This window comes from Bombina bombina, chromosome 3, assembly GCF_027579735.1.
Source record: "Bombina bombina isolate aBomBom1 chromosome 3, aBomBom1.pri, whole genome shotgun sequence".
In the NCBI taxonomy this organism is placed as follows: Eukaryota; Metazoa; Chordata; class Amphibia; order Anura; family Bombinatoridae; genus Bombina; species Bombina bombina.
In genome coordinates this window covers 385,180,388-385,200,364 of record NC_069501.1, presented here as the reverse complement: position 1 = coordinate 385,200,364, position 19,977 = coordinate 385,180,388, and the positions used below count along the sequence as shown (strand labels likewise).

Sequence of the window (19,977 nt, the reverse complement as noted above, 5' to 3'; positions counted from 1 at the left end):
CAGTACCCAATTTGCCTCCAAAAAATGTTTATTTTTATTTTTTTTCATGTAATTAAATGTTTTCTGTAGTGTAGCTGCCCCCCCTAATACCCTCCTCCCTCTCCCCCTCCCAGATCCTTTTGAAAATTATTTCCCCCCCTCCCTCTCCCTCTCTCCCCCCCTCCCTCTCCCTCTCTCCCATTCATGAATTCATTGGTGGCAGTGGCTGTTACGCGATCGCGCGCTCCCTGCAGGCCCCCGCGCGCTCCCGGCACCGGGCGTGCACATTGCACATTCAGGAACCGGATGCCGGGTAGCGATGGGCCGCCCACCCGCCTCCCTGAAACTACTCCCACCCACCAACGATCGGGCCCATCGCTACCGGTGCAGAGAGGGCCACAGAGTGGCTCTCTCTGCATCGGTTTGGGAAAAAAGGTATTGCAGTGATGCCTCAATGTTGAGGCATCACAGCAATACCTTGAAAGCGGCTGGAAGCGATCAGGATCGCTTCCAGCCGCTTTAAACCCTGATGTCGTACAGGGTACGTCGCTGGTCTTTAAAGACCAGATTGTGTGCGACGTACCCTGTACGACATGTGTCGTTAAGGGGTTAATATTAATATTATTAATTAAAATATTCCTATTTAAATCTAAATACTTACCTATAAAATAAACCCTAAGCTACAATATAATTAATAATTACATTATTTTAGGGTTTATATTTATTTTACAGGTAACTTGGTATTTATTTTAACTAGGTACAATAGCTATTAAATAGTTGGTAATTATTTTAACTAGGTAGCTATTAAATAGTTATTAACTATTTAATAGCTATTGTACCTAGTTAAAATAATTACCAATTTACCGGTAAAATAAATCCTAACCTAAGTTGCAAATACACCTACACTATCAATAAATTAAATAAACTATAAATATCTAAACTAAAATACAATTAAATACACTAAACTAAATTACAAAAACAAACAAACAATAAATTACAAAAAATAAAAAAAATTACAAGAATTTTAAGCTAATTACACCTATTCTAAGTTCCCTAATAAAATAATAAAGCCCCCCAAAATAAAAAAAATGCCCTACTCTATTCTAAATTAAAAATGAAACAGCTCTTTTACCAGCTCTTAAAAGGGCTTTTTGCGGGGCATGCCCCAAAGTAAACAGCTCTTTTGCCTGTAAAAAACCCACAATACCACCCCCCAACATTAAAACCCACCACCTACATACCCCTACTCTAAACCCACCCAAACCCCCCTTAATAAAACCTAACACTAATCTCCAGAAGATCTCCCTACCTTGAGTCGTCTTCACCCAGCCGGGCCAAACACTTCATGCAATCCGGGCGATGTCTTCATCCAAGCGGCAAAGAAGAAGTCTTCCATCCGGCGATGTCTTCATCCAAGCGGCAAAGAAGAAGTCTTCCATCCGGCGATGTCTTCATCCAAGCGGCAAAGAAGAGGTCCTCCATCGGGGCGAAGTCTTCCTCCAAGCGGCATCTTCAATCTTCTTTCTTCCGACCTCCTACGCGGAACATCCAGCTGGCCCGACGACTGAACGACGAATGAAATATCCTTTAAATGACGTCATCCAAGATGGCATCCCTCGAATTCCGATTGGCTGATAGGATTCTATCAGCCAATCGGAATTAAGGTAAGAAAATCTGATTGGCTGATTCAATCAGCCAATCAGATTGAGCTCGCATTCTATTGGCTGATCGGAACAGCCAATAGAATGCGAGCTCAATCTGATTGGCTGATTGTGATAGCTATATGTGATAGCTCGAGTTGCGAGCTGAAACTACGGGCGGCGGGGGTTCCCTCGCTTGCGCCGCAAACTACGATCTATATCGGATCGCGCCCCTAGTGCTCTTGCAAATGGATAACATTCTTGCAAAACTGCAGCCATATAGTGCTTCAGACGCAAGCAGGCTCTGGAACTTATGTATATAGGATAGGGGAGCCAAGGAAGAACAGGAGGGCTGCTATTCTTAGGTGTAAGCAGGGCCAATTGGTCTCTAAAAGAGATCCCAGTATGCAGCTATATTTCAAGGTCTTGGTTAAACTAATGGTGATTGTGATCTGGCCCCTAATGGCTCCCTGAGCAATTTAAGTGTGCACGGGTCAGTTGCAGCTGAAGTCCTGCTATCTCACAGGCTCACTGAAGGTAAGTACTGTAAGGAGGTCTGTATGGGGTCTGGTCTCTACAATTAGTGTCTCAGCACAACAGGGGACTCACCAGTAGGCAGTGCGCACTGTGTGGTATCCGCAGGTATTTAGAGCTGATGATCGGCTAATCCTAACAGCGCTCGGTTTGTTAGGCCCTAGATCCAAGATGGTGGCTACACGTGTTCAGTGGCAAGTAAGAGGTTCATGGGGCGCTTTCTCACCCGTTCTTCTAGAGCGCCGAGTCCGAACTCCGATGATCTGGTGCTCCTTTGTGGTCTTAGGCAGATTTTCCTTTCAAGATGTTACAGCGTCTCTCATTGCTGGAGTCAGCCGCCCCCGCAGTCGCTTGTAACGTGGGTCTAGCAGTGCCGATTTAGAAGCAATGCCGGGGTCTCCTTCTCTTGTACCGATAAGGTCCTCTGTGTGAGCTATAGCTCCGTAGCAGATCCCCGACCCTCCGTAGCTCAAAGGGATAAGAAGGAGTCCGGGTGAGGTGGTGGTTTTAGGTAGGTAAGTCCTGGCCGCAGCTGTTGTAGTTCTCCCGCAGTCTACCTTCCTAATCCGGCCGGATTAAGTAAGGTCTTATCTAGCAATGTTACCTGCAACCCTAGTAAGTCTTCCTGGCACTTTTAGGACATGATTATAGCCTCAAAATTGGTGAAATTGCTGAAAAATATACGGAGCTCACAGCTAGTGCGACTTTCCTGCTCAACAGTTGGCTCCGCCCCCCCTTTTAGGTAGGTTTTTATTTGGGGAGGGTTGGTTGTGTGGGTGGGGGGTTTTACTGTTGGGGGGGTGTTTGTATTTTTTTTTACAGGTAAAAGAGCAGATTTCTTTGGGGCAATGCCCCGCAAAGGCCCTTTTAAGGGCCATTGGCCGTTTAGTGTAGGCTAGGGTTTTTTTTTTATTTTGATAGGGCTATTAGATTAGGTGTAATTAGTTTAAATATTTGATCATTTCTTTTTTATTTTGTGTAATTTAGTGTTTATTATTTTTTGTAATTTAGTGTTTATTATTTTTTGCAATTTAGAGTTTATTATTTTTTGTAATTTAGATGTCAGGGCAGCAGATTAGGGGTGTTTAGACTCGGGGTTTATGTTAGGGTGTTAGGTTTAAACATAAATTTTCTTTCCCCATAGGAATCAATGGGGCTGCGTTACAGAGCTTTACGCTCCATTATTGCAGGTGTTAGGCTTTTTTTTAGCCTATTGATGTCTATGGAGAAATCGTGCATGACCACGTAAAAGCAGCTCACAGCAGCACTGGTATTTGGGTGTGGTATGGAGCTAATTGGAGCTCAATGCTGCCATATCGCCCGCAAATGCTGGGTTTTTGAAAACCTGTAATACCAGCGCTATTAAAGGTGAGCAGTGGAAATGACTTGCAAGTTAGCAGCGAGCCTGCCATAACGCAAAACTCGTAATCTGGCCATATATCTAGAATTATTGTGTTGCCTAGAAAATAGCAAATCAGTTGCTTCATTTTGAAATCCAATTAACAACATTATATCTGTAATCTTTGTGTTTACTTCATATAGATAATGGGAAGAGATCAGCTGAAGAACAAGATTTGGCAAAAGACCTTGTTACAAGAGGTTCAAACAAAGGCTTCAATTTTATGGTTGATATGATCCAGGCTTTACGTAAGTAATGAATTCCAGTATAATGTATATTTCATGACAATTTAAAAAATTGCACTTAATAACTAACATTAATCTAAACAATCAAAATGTTTTACTTATATTGCTCCCAGTCGTTGTAAACCACGATTAGCCAAATACTGAATTGCATTATTATGAAAACTAAGGGGCCGAAATATCTAGGGCCGAACGGCCCCTGATGCCCCTGTTTCCGCGTGAGCCTTCAGGCTCGCCAGAAACAGCAGTTATGAAGCAGCGGTCTTAAGACAGCTGCTCCTTAACTGGTCTGCCTGCTCTGAGACTGCAGACATCAATCCGCCCGATCCTATACAATCGGGCTGACTGGCACCCGCTGCTAGCGGCTGATTGGTGGCGAATCTGCAGGGGGCGGCATTGCACAAGCAGTTCACAAGAGCGGATTATGTCGGGCAGACCAGTTATAAATTGGCCCCTAAGTCATAGTTTTAAGACAAGACAACACTCTCTTTTAACATATAAATGATTTAGTGTCCTATAGCATATGAAACTCACATTTTTTATTTGTGATTCAGAAAGAGCATATTATTAAAAAAAAAAAAAAAAATTCCAATATACTATTATCAAATTAGCTTTGTTCCCATAGAATTCTTTGTTGAAGAGATACCTAGGTAGGTGTCTAAAGCACTAAATGGCAGGAAATAGCGCTGACATCTAGGGCCCAATCCGATATAAATCGTCGCCCGCAAAAGCCGGCGACACCAAAATTTGCCCTGGTTTGGTATCACATATACGGCGTAACATAGATGTTACGCTCGTATATTTCTGCCTTCGGCCGTAGTTTTTTGGCCCATAGACAGGTATACCAAACCAGCGCAGTTTGGTATCCAATATACAGCGTAAGGACTTACGTGGGGAAAATGGATAAATCTTACTCCATTTTCACCTCGCCACAAATTGCAGGCGTAGTAAGCCTTACGCTGTCTTTTGGAGCCCTGTAACTCCCTAAACTACCTGCAAAATAAAACCTAACACCTAACGCATGCGCAATGTCTATCTAACTGTCAACCGCGAACTGCTAAATAAAACCTAACACCTAAGGCATGCGCAATGTCAACCGCGATCCCACGCCGCAATCCCTAATAAAGTATTTAAACCCTAAACCGCCGCTCCCGGACCCCGCCGCCACCTACAATAAATGTATAACCCCCTAATGTGAGCCCCTACACCGCCGCCATCTACATTACTTACCCCCTAATGTGAGCCCCTACCCCACCGCCATCTACATTACCTACCCCATAATGTGAGCTCCTACCCCGCCGCCAGCTATATTAAAATTATTAACCCCTAATCTAATCCCACTATACCGCCGCCACCTATATTAAATTATTAACCCCTAATCTAATCACCCTACACTGCCACCAGCTATATTAAATTAGTTTAGTGTAGGCTAGGGTTTTTTTTTTTATTTTGATAGGGCTATTAGATTAGGTGTAATTAGTTTAAATATTTGATAATTTCTTTTTTATTTTGTGTAATTTAGTGTTTATTATTTTTTGCAATTTAGAGTTTATTATTTTTTGTAATTTAGATAAATGTATTTTTTTCATTTAATTTATTTAATTTTAGTGTAATGTTAGGTGTTAGTGTAACTCAGGTTAGGTTTTATTTTACAGGTAAATTTGTATTTATTTTAACTAGGTAGTTATTAAATAGTTAATAACTATTTACTAACTAGTCTACCTAGTTAAAATAAATTCAAACTTACCTGTAAAATAAAAATAAAACCTAAGCTAGCTACAATGTAACTATTAGTTATATTGTAGCTAGCTTAGGGTTTATTTTACAGGTAAGTATTTAGTGTTAAATAGGAATTATTTAGGTAATAATAGTAATTTTTATTTAGATTTATTTTAATTATATTAAAGTTAGGGGTGTTAGAGTTAAGGTTAGAATTAGGTGTAGGGGTTAATATATTTATTTAGTGTTAGTGATGTGGGAGGCCAGATGTTTAGGGGTTAATAACTTTAGTATAGTGGCGGCGGCGGCGACGTTGGGGGCGGAAGATTAGGGGTTAATAAGTGTAGGTAGATGGCAGCGACATTGGGGGTGGCAGATTAGGGGTTAATAAGTGTCGGTAGGTGGTGCAACATTGGGGGCGGCAGATTAGGGGTTAATAAGTGTAATATAGGTGTCGGCGATGTCAGGGGCAGCAGATTAGGGGTGTTTAGACTCGGGGTTTATGTTAGGGTGTTAGGTTTAAACATAAATTTTCTTTCCCCATAGGAATCAATGGGGCTGCGTTACAGAGCTTTATGCTCCATTATTGCAGGTGTTAGGCTTTTTTTTAGCCTATTGATGTCTATGGGGAAATCGTGCATGACCACGTAAAAGCAGCTCACAGCAGCACTGGTATTTGGGTGCGGTATGGAGCTCATTGGAGCTCAACGCTGCCATATCGCCCGCAAATGCTGGGTTTTTGAAAACCTGTAATACCAGCGCTATTAAAGGTGAGCAGTGGAAATAACTTGCAAGTTAGCAGCGAGCCTGCCATAACGCAAAACTCGTAATCTGGCCATATATCTAGAATTATTGTGTTGCCTAGAAAATAGCAAATCAGTTGCTTCATTTTGAAATCCAATTAACAACATTATATCTGTAATCTTTGTGTTTACTTCATATAGATAATGGGAAGAGATCAGCTGAAGAACAAGATTTGGCAGAAGACCTTGTTACAAGAGGTTCAAACAAAGGCTTCAATTTTATGGTTGATATGATCCAGGCTTTACGTAAGTAATTAATTCCAGTATAATGTAAATTTCATGACAATTTAAAAAATTGCACTTAATAACTAACATTAATCTAAACAATCAAAATGTTTTACTTATATTGCTCCCAGTCGTTGTAAACCACGATTAGCCAAATACTGAATTGCATTATTATGAAAACTAAGGGGCCGAAATATCTAGGGCCGAACGGCCCCTGATGCCCCTGTTTCCGCGTGAGCCTTCAGGCTCGCCAGAAACAGCAGTTATGAAGCAGCGGTCTTAAGACAGCTGCTCCTTAACTGGTCTGCCTGCTCTGAGACTGCAGACATCAATCCGCCCGATCCTATACAATCAGGCTGATTGGCACCCCCTGCTAGCGGCTGATTGGTGGCGAATCTGCAGGGGGCGGCATTGCACAAGCAGTTCACAAGAGCGGATTATGTCGGGCAGACCAGTTATAAATTGGCCCCTAAGTCATAGTTTTAAGACAAGACAACACTCTCTTTTAACATATAAATGATTTAGTGTCCTATAACATATGAAACTCACATTTTTTATTTGTGATTCAGAAAGAGCATATTATTAAAAAAATAAAAAAAAATTCCAATATACTATTATCAAATGAGCTTTGTTCCCATAGAATTCTTTGTTGAAGAGATACCTAGGTAGGTGTCTAAAGCACTAAATGGCAGGAAATAGCGCTGACATCTAGGGCCCAATCCGATATAAATCGTCGCCCACAAAAGCCGGCGACACCAAAATTTGCGCTGGTTTGCTATCACATATACGGCGTAACATAGATGTTACGCTCGTATATTTCTGCCTTCGGCCGTAGTTTTTTGGCCCATAGACAGGTATACCAAACCAGCGCAGTTTGGTATCCAATATACAGCGTAAGGACTTACGTGGCGAAAATGGAGAAATCTTACTCCATTTTCACCTCGCCACAAATTGCAGGCGTAGTAAGCCTTACGCTGTCTTTTGGATCCCCGTAACTCCCTAAACTACCTGCAAAATAAAACCTAACACCTAACGCATGCTCAATGTCTATCTAACTGTCAACCGCGAACTGCTAAATAAAACCTAACACCAAACGCATGCGCAATGTCAACCGCGATCCCCCGCCGCAATCCCTAATAAAGTATTTAACCCCTAAACCGCCGCTCCCGGACCCCGCCGCCACCTACAATAAATGTATAACCCCCTAATGTGAGCCCCTACACCGCCGCCATCTACATTACTTACCCCCTAATGTGAGCCCCTACCCCACCGCCATCTACATTACCTACCCCCTAATGTGAGCTCCTACCCCGCCGCCAGCTGTATTAAAATTATTAACCCCTAATCTAATCCCACTATACCGCCGCCACCTATATTAAATTATTAACCCCTAATCTAATCCCCCTACACCGCCACCAGCTATATTAAATTATTAACCCCTAATTAAATCCCCCTACCCCGCCGCCACCTATATTAAATTATTAACCCCTAATTTAATCCCCCTACACCGCCGCCACCTATATTAAATTATTAACCCCTAATTTAATCCCCCTACACCGCCGCCAGCTATATTAAATTATTAACCCCTAATTAAATCCCCCTACACCGCCACCACCTATATTAAATTATTAACCCCTAATTAAATCCCCCTACACCGCCACCACCTATATTAAATTATTAACCCCTAATTTAATCCCCCTATACCGCCGCCAGCTATATTAAATGAATTAACCCCTAAAATACTAAACTATCCCTACCACTAAACCTAAGTCTAACCCTACAAATAGCCCTGAAAAGGACTTTTTGCGTGGCATTACCCCAAAGTAAACAGCTCTATTGCCAACCCTTAAAAGGGCTTTTTGCGGGCCATTGCCCTAAAGTAACCAGCTCTTTTACCAGCCCTTAAAAGGGCTTTTTTGCTTGGCATTGTCACAAAGTAAACAGCTCTTTTGCCTCTAATCTAAATCCCCCTACACCGCCGCCACCTATAATAAATGTATTAACCCCTAATCTAATCCCCCTACACCACCGCCACCTATATTAAATACATTAACCCCTAATTTAATCCCCCTACACCGCCGCCACCTATATAAACTATATTAACCCTAATTATATTATGGTTAATATAGTTAATATAGTTATTATATTATATATATTAACAATATTAACCCTAATTATATTAGGGTTAATATAGTTATTATATTATATATATATATATATATATATATATATATATATATATATATATATATATATATATATATATATATATAAACTATATTAACCCTATCTAACTCTAACACCCCTAACTAAATTCTTATTAAAATAAATCTAATTAATATTAATATTATTAATTAAAATATTCCTATTTAAATCTAAATACTTACCTATAAAATAAACCCTAAGCTACAATATAATTAATAATTACATTATTTTAGGGTTTATATTTATTTTACAGGTAACTTGGTATTTATTTTAACTAGGTACAATAGCTATTAAATAGTTGGTAATTATTTTAACTAGGTAGCTATTAAATAGATATTAACTATTTAATAGCTATTGTACCTAGTTAAAATAATTACCAATTTACCTGTAAAATAAATCCTAACCAAAGTTACAAATACACCTACACTATCAATAAATTAAATAAACTACAAATATCTAAACTAAAATACAATTAAATACACTAAACTAAATTACAAAAAAAAAAAAAACACAATTACAAAAAATAAAAAAAATTACAAGAATTTTAAGCTAATTACACCTATTCTAAGTTCCCTAATAAAATAATAAAGCCCCCCAAAATAAAAAAATGCCCTACCCTATTCTAAATTAAAAATTAAACAGCGCTTTTACCAGCCCTTAAAAGGGCTTTTTGCGGGGCATGCCCCAAAGTAAACAGCTCTTTTGCCTGTAAAAAAAACACAATACCACCCCCCAACATTAAAACGCACCACCCACATACCCCTACTCTAAACCCACCCAAACCCCCTCTTAATAAAACCTAACACTAAGCCCCAGAAGATCTCCCTACCTTGAGTCGTCTTCACCCAGCCGGGCCAAACACTTCATGCAATCCGGGCGATGTCTTCATCCAAGCGGCAAAGAAGAAGTCTTCCATCCGGCGATGTCTTCATCCAAGCGGCAAAGAAGAAGTCTTCCATCCGGCGATGTCTTCATCCAAGCGGCAAAGAAGAGGTCCTCTATCGGGGCGAAGTCTTCCTCCAAGCGGCATCTTCAATCTTCTTTCTTCCGACCTCCTACGCGGAACATCCAGCTGGCCCGACGACTGAACGACGAATGAAGTATCCTTTAAATGACGTCATCCAAGATGGCATCCCTCGAATTCCGATTGGCTGATAGGATTCTATCAGCTAATCGGAATTAAGGTAAGGAAATCTGATTGGCTGATTCAATCAGCCAATCAGATTGAGCTCGCATTCTATTGGCTGATCGGAACAGCCAATAGAATGCGAGCTCAATCTGATTGGCTGATTGTGATAGCTATATGTGATAGCTCGAGTTGCGAGCTGAAACTACGGGCGGCGGGGGTTCCCTCGCTTGCGCCGCAAACTACGATCTATATCGGATCGCGCCCCTAGTGCTCTTGCAAATGGATAACATTCTTGCAAATCTGCAGCCATATAGTGCTTCAGACGCAAGCAGGCTCTGGAACTTATGTATATAGGATAGGGGAGCAAAGGAAGAACAGGAGGGCTGCTATTCTTAGGTGTAAGCAGGGCCAATTGGTCTCTAAAAGAGATCCCAGTATGCAGCTATATTTCAAGGTCTTGGTTAAACTAATGGTGATTGTGATCTGGCCCCTAATGGCTCCCTGAGCAATTTAAGTGTGCACGGGTCAGTTGCAGCTGAAGTCCTGCTATCTCACAGGCTCACTGAAGGTAAGTACTGTAAGGAGGTCTGTATGGGGTCTGGTCTCTACAATTTGTGTCTCAGCACAACAGGGGACTCACCAGTAGGCAGTGCGCACTGTGTGGTATCCGCAGGTCTTTAGAGCTGATGATCAGCTAATCCTAACAGGGCTCGGTTTGTTAGGCCCTAGATCCAAGATGGTGGCTACACGTGTTCAGTGGCAAGTAAGAGGTTCATGGGGCGCTTTCTCACCCGATCTTCTAGAGCGCCGAGTCCGAACTCCGATGATCTGGTGCTCCTTTGTGGTCTTAGGCAGATTTTCCTTTCAAGATGTTACAGCGTCTCTCATTGCTGGAGTCAGCCGCCCCCGCAGTCGCTTGCCACGTGGGTCTAGCAGTGCCGATTTAGAAGCAATGCCGGGGTCTCCTTCTCTTGTACCGATAAGGTCCTCTGTGTGAGCTATAGCTCCGTAGCAGATCCCCGACCCTCCGGAGCTAAAATGGATAAGAAGGAGTCCGGGTGAGGTGGTGGTTTTAGGTAGGTAAGTCCTGGCCGCAGCTGTTGTAGTTCTCCCGCAGTCTACCTTCCTAATCCGACCGGATTAAGTAAGGTCTTATCTAGCAATGTTACCTGCAACCCTAGTAAGTCTTCCTGGCACTTTTAGGACATGATTATAGCCTCAGAATTGGTGAAATTGCTGAAAAATATACGGAGCTCACAGCTAGTGCGACTTTCCTGCTCAACAGTTGGCTCCGCCCCCCCCTTTTAAGTAGGTTTTTATTTGGGGAGGGTTGGTTGTGTGGGTGGGGGGTTTAACTGTTGGGGGGGGTGTTTGTATTTTTTTTTTACAGGTAAAAGAGCAGATTTCTTTGGGGCAATGCCCCGCAAAGGCCCTTTTAAGGGCCATTGGCAGTTTAGTGTAGGCTAGGTTTTTATTTTTTTATTTTGATAGGGCTATTAGATTAGATGTAATTAGTTTAAATATTTGATAATTTCTTTTTTATTTTGTGTAATTTAGTGTTTATTATTTTTTGTAATTTAGTGTTTATTATTTTTTGCAATTTAGAGTTTATTATTTTTTGTAATTTAGATAAATTAATTTTTTTCATTTAATTTATTTAATTTTAGTGTAATGTTAGGTGTTAGTGTAACTCAGGTTAGGTTTTATTTTACAGGTAAATTTGTATTTATTTTAACTAGGTAGTTATTAAATAGTTAATAACTATTTACTAACTAGTCTACCTAGTTAAAATAAATTCAAACTTACCTGTAAAATAAAAATAAAACCTAAGCTAGCTACAATGTAACTATTAGTTATATTGTAGCTAGCTTAGGGTTTATTTTACAGGTAAGTATTTAGTGTTAAATAGGAATTATTTAGGTAATAATAGTAATTTTTATTTAGATTTATTTTAATTATATTAAAGTTAGGGGTGTTAGAGTTAAGGTTAGAATTAGGTGTAGGGGTTAATATATTTATTTAGTGTTAGTGATGTGGGAGGCCAGAGGTTTAGGGGTTAATAACTTTAGTATAGTGGCGGCGGCGGCGACGTTGGGGGCGGAAGATTAGGGGTTAATAAGTGTAGGTAGATGGCAGCGACATTGGGGGTGGCAGATTAGGGGTTAATAAGTGTCGGTAGGTGGTGCAACATTGGGGGCGGCAGATTAGGGGTTAATAAGTGTAATATAGGTGTCGGCGAAGTCAGGGCAGCAGATTAGGGGTGTTTAGACTCGGGGTTTATGTTAGGGTGTTAGGTTTAAACATAAATTTTCTTTCCCCATAGGAATCAATGGGGCTGCGTTACAGAGCTTTACGCTCCATTATTGCAGGTGTTAGGCTTTTTTTTAGCCTATTGATGTCTATGGGGAAATCGTGCATGACCACGTAAAAGCAGCTCACAGCAGCACTGGTATTTGGGTGTGGTATGGAGCTCATTGGAGCTCAACGCTGCCATATCGCCCGCAAATGCTGGGTTTTTGAAAACCTCTAATACCAGCGCTATTAAAGGTGAGCAGTGGAAATAACTTGCAAGTTAGCAGCGAGCCTGCCATAACGCAAAACTCGTAATCTGGCCATATATCTAGAATTATTGTGTTGCCTAGAAAATAGCAAATCAGTTGCTTCATTTTGAAATCCAATTAACAACATTATATCTGTAATCTTTGTGTTTACTTCATATAGATAATGGGAAGAGATCAGCTGAAGAACAAGATTTGGCAAAAGACCTTGTTACAAGAGGTTCAAACAAAGGCTTCAATTTTATGGTTGATATGATCCAGGCTTTACGTAAGTAATTAATTCCAGTATAATGTATATTTCATGACAATTTAAAAAATTGCACTTAATAACTAACATTAATCTAAACAATCAAAATGTTTTACTTATATTGCTCCCAGTCGTTGTAAACCACGATTAGCCAAATACTGAATTGCATTATTATGAAAACTAAGGGGCCGAAATATCTAGGGCCGAACGGCCCCTGATGCCCCTGTTTCCGCGTGAGCCTTCAGGCTCGCCAGAAACAGCAGTTATGAAGCAGCGGTCTTAAGACAGCTGCTCCTTAACTGGTCTGCCTGCTCTGAGACTGCAGACATCAATCCGCCCGATCCTATACAATCGGGCTGATTGGCACCCCCTGCTAGTGCCTGATTGGTGGCGAATCTGCAGGGGGCGGCATTGCACAAGCAGTTCACAAGAGCGGATTATGTCGGGCAGACCAGTTATAAATTGGCCCATAAGTCATAGTTTTAAGACAAGACAACACTCTCTTTTAACATATAAATGATTTAGTGTCCTATAACATATGAAACTCACATTTTTTATTTGTGATTCAGAAAGAGCATATTATTAAAAAAATTAAAAAAATTCCAATATACTATTATCAAATTAGCTTTGTTCCCATAGAATTCTTTGTTGAAGAGATACCTAGGTAGGTGTCTAAAGCACTAAATGGCAGGAAATAGCGCTGACATCTAGGGCCCAATCCGATATAAATCGTCGCCCGCAAAAGCCGGCGACACCAAAATTTGCGCTGGTTTGCTATCACATATACGGCGTAACATAGATGTTACGCTCGTATATTTCTGCCTTCGGCCATAGTTTTTTGGCCCATAGACAGGTAAACCAAACCAGCGCAGTTTGGTATCCAATATACAGCGTAAGGACTTACGTGGCGAAAATGGAAAAATCTTACTCCATTTTCACCTCGCCACAAATTGCAGGCGTAGTAAGCCTTACGCTGTCTTTTGGAGCCCCGTAACTCCCTAAACTACCTGCAAAATAAAACCTAACACCTAACGCATGCGCAATGTCAACCGCGATCCCCCTCCGCAATCCCTAATAAAGTATTTAATCCCTAAACCGCCGCTCCCGGACCCTGCCGCCACCTACAATAAATGTATAACCCCCTAATGTGAGCCCCTACACCGCCGCCATCTACATTACTTACCCCCTAATGTGAGCCCCTACCCCGCCGCCATCTACATTACCAACCCCCTAATGTGAGCTCCTACCCCGCCGCCAGCTATATTAAAATTATTAACCCCTAATCTAATCCCACTATACCGCAGCCACCTATATTAAATTATTAACCCCTAATCTAATCCCCCTACACCGCCACCAGCTATATTAAATTATTAACCCCTAATTAAATCCCCCTACCCCGCCGCCACCTATATTAAATTATTAACCCCTAATTTAATCCCCCTACACCGCCCCCAGCTATATTAAATTATTAACCCCTAATTAAATCCCCCTACACCGCCACCACCTATATTAAATTATTAACCCCTAATTAAATCCCCCTACACCGCCACCACCTATATTAAATTATTAACCCCTAATTTAATCCCCCTATACCGCCGCCAGCTATATTAAATGAATTAACCCCTAAAATACTAAACTATACCTACCACTAAACCTAAGTCTAACCCTACAAATAGCCCTGAAAAGGGCTTTTTGCGTGGCATTACCCCAAAGTAAACAGCTCTATTGCCAGCCCTTAAAAGGGCTTTTTGCGGGCCATTGCCCTAAAGTAACCAGCTCTTTTACCAGCCCTTAAAAGGGCTTTTTTGCAGGGCATTGTCACAAAGTAAACAGCTCTTTTGCCTCTAATCTAAATCCCCCTACACCGCCGCCACCTATAATAAATGTATTAACCCCTAATCTAATCCCCCTACACCACCGCCACCTATATTAAATACATTAACCCCTAATTTAATCCCCCTACACCGCCGCCACCTATATAAACTATATTAACCCTAATTAAATTAGGGTTAATATAGTTAATATAGTTATTATATTATATATATTAACAATATTAACCCTAATTATATTAGGGTTAATATAGTTATTATATATATATATATATATATATATATATATATATATATATATATATATATATATATATATATATATATATTAACCCTATCTAACTCTAACACCCCTAACTAAATTCTTATTAAAATAAATCTAATTAATATTAATATTATTAATTAAAATATTCCTATTTAAATCTAAATACTTACCTATAAAATAAACCCTAAGCTACAATATAATTAATAATTACATTATTTTAGGGTTTATATTTATTTTACAGGTAACTTGGTATTTATTTTAACTAGGTACAAAAGCTATTAAATAGTTGGTAATTATTTTAACTAGGTAGCTATTAAATAGTTATTAACTATTTAATAGCTATTGTACCTAGTTAAAATAATTACCAATTTACCTGTAAAATAAATCCTAACCTAAGTTACAAATACACCTACACTATCAATAAATTAAATAAACTACAAATATCTAAACTAAAATACAATTAAATACACTAAACTAAATTACAAAAAAAACAAACACTAAATTACAAAAAATAAAAAAAATTACAAGAATTTTAAGCTAATTACATCTATTCTAAGTTCCCTAATAAAATAATAAAGCCCCCCAAAATAAAAAAATGCCCTACCCTATTCTAAATTAAAATTTAAATAGCTCTTTTACCAGCCCTTAAAAGGTCTTTTTGCGGGGCATGCCCCAAAGTAAACAGCTCTTTTGCCTGTAAAAAAACCACAATACCACCCCCCAACATTAAAACCCACCACCCACATACCCCTACTCTAAACCCACCCAAACCCCCCTTAATAAAACCTAACACTAAGCCCCAGAAGATCTCCTTACCTTGAGTCGTCTTCACCCAGCCGGGCCAAACACTTCATGCAATCCAGGCGATATCTTCATCCAAGCGGCAAAGAAGAAGTCTTCCATCCGGCGATGTCTTCATCCAAGCTGCAAAGAAGAAGTCTTCCATCCGGCGATGTCTTCATCCAAGCGGCAAAGAAGAAGTCTTCCATCCGGCGATGTCTTCATCCAAGCGGCAAAGAAGAGGTCCTCCATCGGGGCGAAGTCTTCCTCCAAGCGGCATCTTCAATCTTCTTTCTTCCGACCTCCTACGTGGAACATCCAGCTGGCCCGACGACTGAACGACGAATGAAGTATCCTTTAAATGACGTCATCCAAGATGGCATCCCTCGAATTCCGATTGGCTGATAGCCAATCGGAATTAAGGTAAGAAAAATCTGATTGGCTGATTCAATCAGCCAATCAGATTGAGCTCGCATTCTATTGGCTGATCGGAACAGCCAATAGAATGCGAGCTCAATCTGATTGGCTGATTGTGATAGCTATATGTGATAGCTCGAGTTGCGAGCTGAAACTACGGGCGGCTAGGGTTCCCTCGCTTGCGCCGCAAACTACGATCTATATCGGATCGTGCCCCTAGTGCTCTTGCAAATGGATAACATTCTTGCAAAACTGCAGCGATATAGTGCTTCAGACGCAAGCAGGCTCTGGAACTTATGTATATAGGATAGGGGAGCCAAGGAAGAACAGGAGGGCTGCTATTCTTAGGTGTAAGCAGGGCCAATTGGTCTCTAAAAGAGATCCCAGTATGCAGCTATATTTCAAGGTCTTGGTTAAACTAATGGTGATTGTGATCTGGCCCCTAATGGCTCCCTGAGCAATTTAAGTGTGCACGGGTCAGTTGCAGCTGAGGTCCTGCTATCTCACAGGCTCACTGAAGGTAAGTACTGTAAGGAGGTCTGTATGGGGTCTGGTCTCTACAATTTGTGTCTCAGCACAGCAGGGGACTCACCAGTAGGCAGTGCGCACTGTGTGGTATCCGCAGGTCTTTAGAGCTGATGATCGGCTAATCCTAACAGGGCTCGGTTTGTTAGGCCCTAGATCCAAGATGGTGGCTACACGTGTTCAGTGGCAAGTAAGAGGTTCATGGGGCGCTTTCTCACCCGATCTTCTACGGTGCCGAGTCCGAACTCCGATGATCTGGTGCTCCTTTGTGGTCTTAGGCAGATTTTCCTTTCAAGATGTTACAGCGTCTCTCATTGCTGGAGTCAGCCGCCCCCGCAGTCGCTTGCCACGTGGGTCTAGCAGTGCCGATTTAGAAGCAATGCCGGGGTCTCCTTCTCTTGTACCGATAAGGTCCTCTGTGTGAGCTATAGCTCCGTAGCAGATCCCCGATCCTCTGGAGCTCAAAGGGATAAGAAGGAGTCCGGGTGAGGTGGTGGTTTTAGGTAGGTAAGTCCTGGCCGCAGCTGTTGTAGTTCTCCCGCAGTCTACCTTCCTAATCCGGCCGGATTAAGTAAGGTCTTATGTAGCAATGTTACCTGCAACTCTAGTAAGTCTTCCTGGCACTTTTAGGACATGATTATAGCCTCAAAATTGGTGAAATTGCTGAAAAATATACGGAGCTCACAGCTAGTGCGACTTTCCTGCTCAACAGTTGGCTCCGCCCCCCCTTTTAGGTAGGTTTTTATTTGGGGAGGGTTGGTTGTGTGGGTGGGGGGTTTTACTGTTGGGGGGGTGTTTGTATTTTTTTTTTACAGGTAAAAGAGAAGATTTCTTTGGGGCAATGCCCCGCAAAGGCCCTTTTAAGGGCCATTGGCAGTTTAGTGTAGGCTAGGTTTTTTTTTTATTTCGATAGGGCTATTAGATTAGGTGTAATTAGTTTAAATATTTGATCATTTCTTTTTTATTTTGTGTAATTTAGTGTTTATTATTTTTTGTAATTTAGTGTTTATTATTTTTTGCAATTTAGAGTTTATTATTTTTTGTAATTTAGATAAATGTATTTTTTTCATTTAATTTATTTAATTTTAGTGTAATGTTAGGTGTTAGTGTAAGTGAATGCTGTTCTGACTAATAATGGTGTAAAATGTATTTCAGATTCCTTGTGTGTCTGATAATGTTCTCACCTTACATAGGCTGTATTGAAATTTCAAGTGTAAATGGTGTCTCTCCAGGACAATAAAGCTTCTAGATTCAAATTCTATAGTATAAATATATATATATTTATTGAATAAAAGATTCTTATTTATTAAATGAACGATTCTTATATATGAGATCAAAATAATGATGATCTATTCACAAGTGATAATCAGTTGACAATTTAAAACATTTGGTAAAATATAAAATATGATAGTACAATATTAAAAACACCGGTGTTCTTCATAAACAAAAAACTATAAAAACTCAAATTGAGATAATATAAGCAAGCAGGTGTACTCAGAAGATAAAACCAAAAAATAAACAGAGGAGACTCATGTACCTCTAAGCGTATGACTAGCAAAAAACATATATAAATGCATATATGAGTATATGAACCATATGTCTGGTATCCGTTAAACTAGCGTATATATATACTTCACAGATGTATAAGGGTTAAGCAAATATTATACAGTTCCTTATTGCTTAATGTTCTGGCAAAACATGGGGTGGTTATCCTTCCGTCAAAAATATATTTGAGCCAATGTATATTGAAACAAGTGTGGCAAAATGTAGCCAGTAATATGTAGCTGCAGTGTTATTTCTTAGATTTCAGCGTCTCAGTTTTTTAATCAGAGGTAGGTTTACATACGGTTTTCAGCTTGGTGTAGCGATTCCTTCCTTAAAAACAGTGCACTGTTGACGTCTTCCCTCTGCTGTGCAGAAAAAGCCGGTGGAGTACTAAGTCCCTTAGCCTCCGTTTACCAGCTGTGTTGGTAGTTGTTTCCTTAGATTCGTTGTTTACCCAGTAATGGGCCTTGATGGTATTCTTATGAGCTCCGGTCACAACTTGCTTCTTTCTTTGTGAGTGTATAACCCAGACTCGGTCTTTATTTTCACCGGTCTCCTTGCTGTTATCACAGCTGACAAAGTTCTCCTCTGGAGCTGAGTTGTTTTGGCTCACTTCTTAATTTCAAGTGATCAGGTTTCTACGCGTTTCGGCGTTCTGCCTTTCTCAAGATACCTGATTGAACCACCTGTAGCCTTTTTATCTGGATCTCCCATGTTCCATCTCTTCCGCTTAACCCTTAATGTTTCTGTTTCTTGTGGATTCGTTTAGAGTTTTACTGTAATCTTAGTTCTTCCACTGTCCTTTGTGAAAGGTTTTCTTAAAATAATTATATTTTTTATTTAAATCCTCAGGTTCATTTTCTCCATATTAGACATCACATAAACAGTAATATTTGGTTCATATATTTCGAGTTCATATTTACAGATATTCTACATTCTTTTTTATATGCCTAATTCAACTTGATATATGGAAACTTACTATAAAAATATTTTATTATAATATTATAGTAATAATAGTATATATATATATTCCAGAAAATTAATACAATTAATTTATAAAGTTTGTGTGAATATGTAAATGTTCAATTAGCTAATTTTTGTGATTCTAAATCAGATGTTAATTCTATATAGAGTATACTTATACAGTCCTGTATTCTTGTTATACTTGTGTAGTGGGGTATTTCATATATAGGTGTTATTTATACATAAGTGTTGTTTATCCAGGTTGTAGAAAAGATACTGGAAGTGCTTATGATACACAAATCTTTAATAGTTAGAGATATTTGTATCTAGAAACATATATTGTTTTATTAACATCCGTGGTCACCTATAATCAATGACTCTTGTTTTTATATTCCTGCCATATGTTGTCACCTCATTTCCTACTATATTCTTTACCTCGATATAAGTTATGTGTGTGTTTGTATCTTACTAATGGAGAGTTGTATTCATATAGCATATTACTTTATATACAAGGAAGTATTGATTGTGTTATAAGTCTATATTATAGAATTAAGGTCTAGTTCACTATTTAATCCCTTAGGGAATAAGGTCCCCATTCTAAAGATAATTTCAGCTTCTTTATGGAGTAACTTTCTCTCCATGTTCCCTCCTCTATTGTCTTCTCTTACTAGTTTAATGCCCCAATATTTTAGTTCTTTTGGATTGCTATTATGATGTTCCTTAAAGTGTACATACAGTCTTGTATTTTCTTTGCCCTGCTCTATGCACCAAATGTGTTCTCTAATTCGCTCTCTGAGACTTCTGCTCGTTTGTCCCAGGTATTGTAATTTGCACGAACACTGTAATATGTATATGACATTGTTGTCTGTGCATCTTATTATGTCATTTATTTTAAAATTCATGTTGTTACTTGTTGAAATTATTTGATTCGTTTTATGGCTAAATTGGCAAGACTTACAATCATAACAGGGAA

General features: G+C 39.7%; 1 protein-coding gene across 1 annotated transcript in view; it reads left to right on the top strand.

Annotated features, from left to right (window-relative positions):
* The window catches only part of LOC128652350 (maximins-S type B/C), a 67,881-nt gene that overhangs the window by 31,658 nt on the left and 16,246 nt on the right, over positions 1–19,977 (top strand). Inside the window, exons 4-6 of the mRNA XM_053705290.1 lie at positions 3,696–3,800; positions 6,458–6,562; positions 12,597–12,701. Of these exons, the coding sequence (XP_053561265.1) occupies positions 3,696–3,800; positions 6,458–6,562; positions 12,597–12,701 (315 nt within the window). The remainder of the gene's footprint in view (positions 1–3,695; positions 3,801–6,457; positions 6,563–12,596; positions 12,702–19,977) is intronic.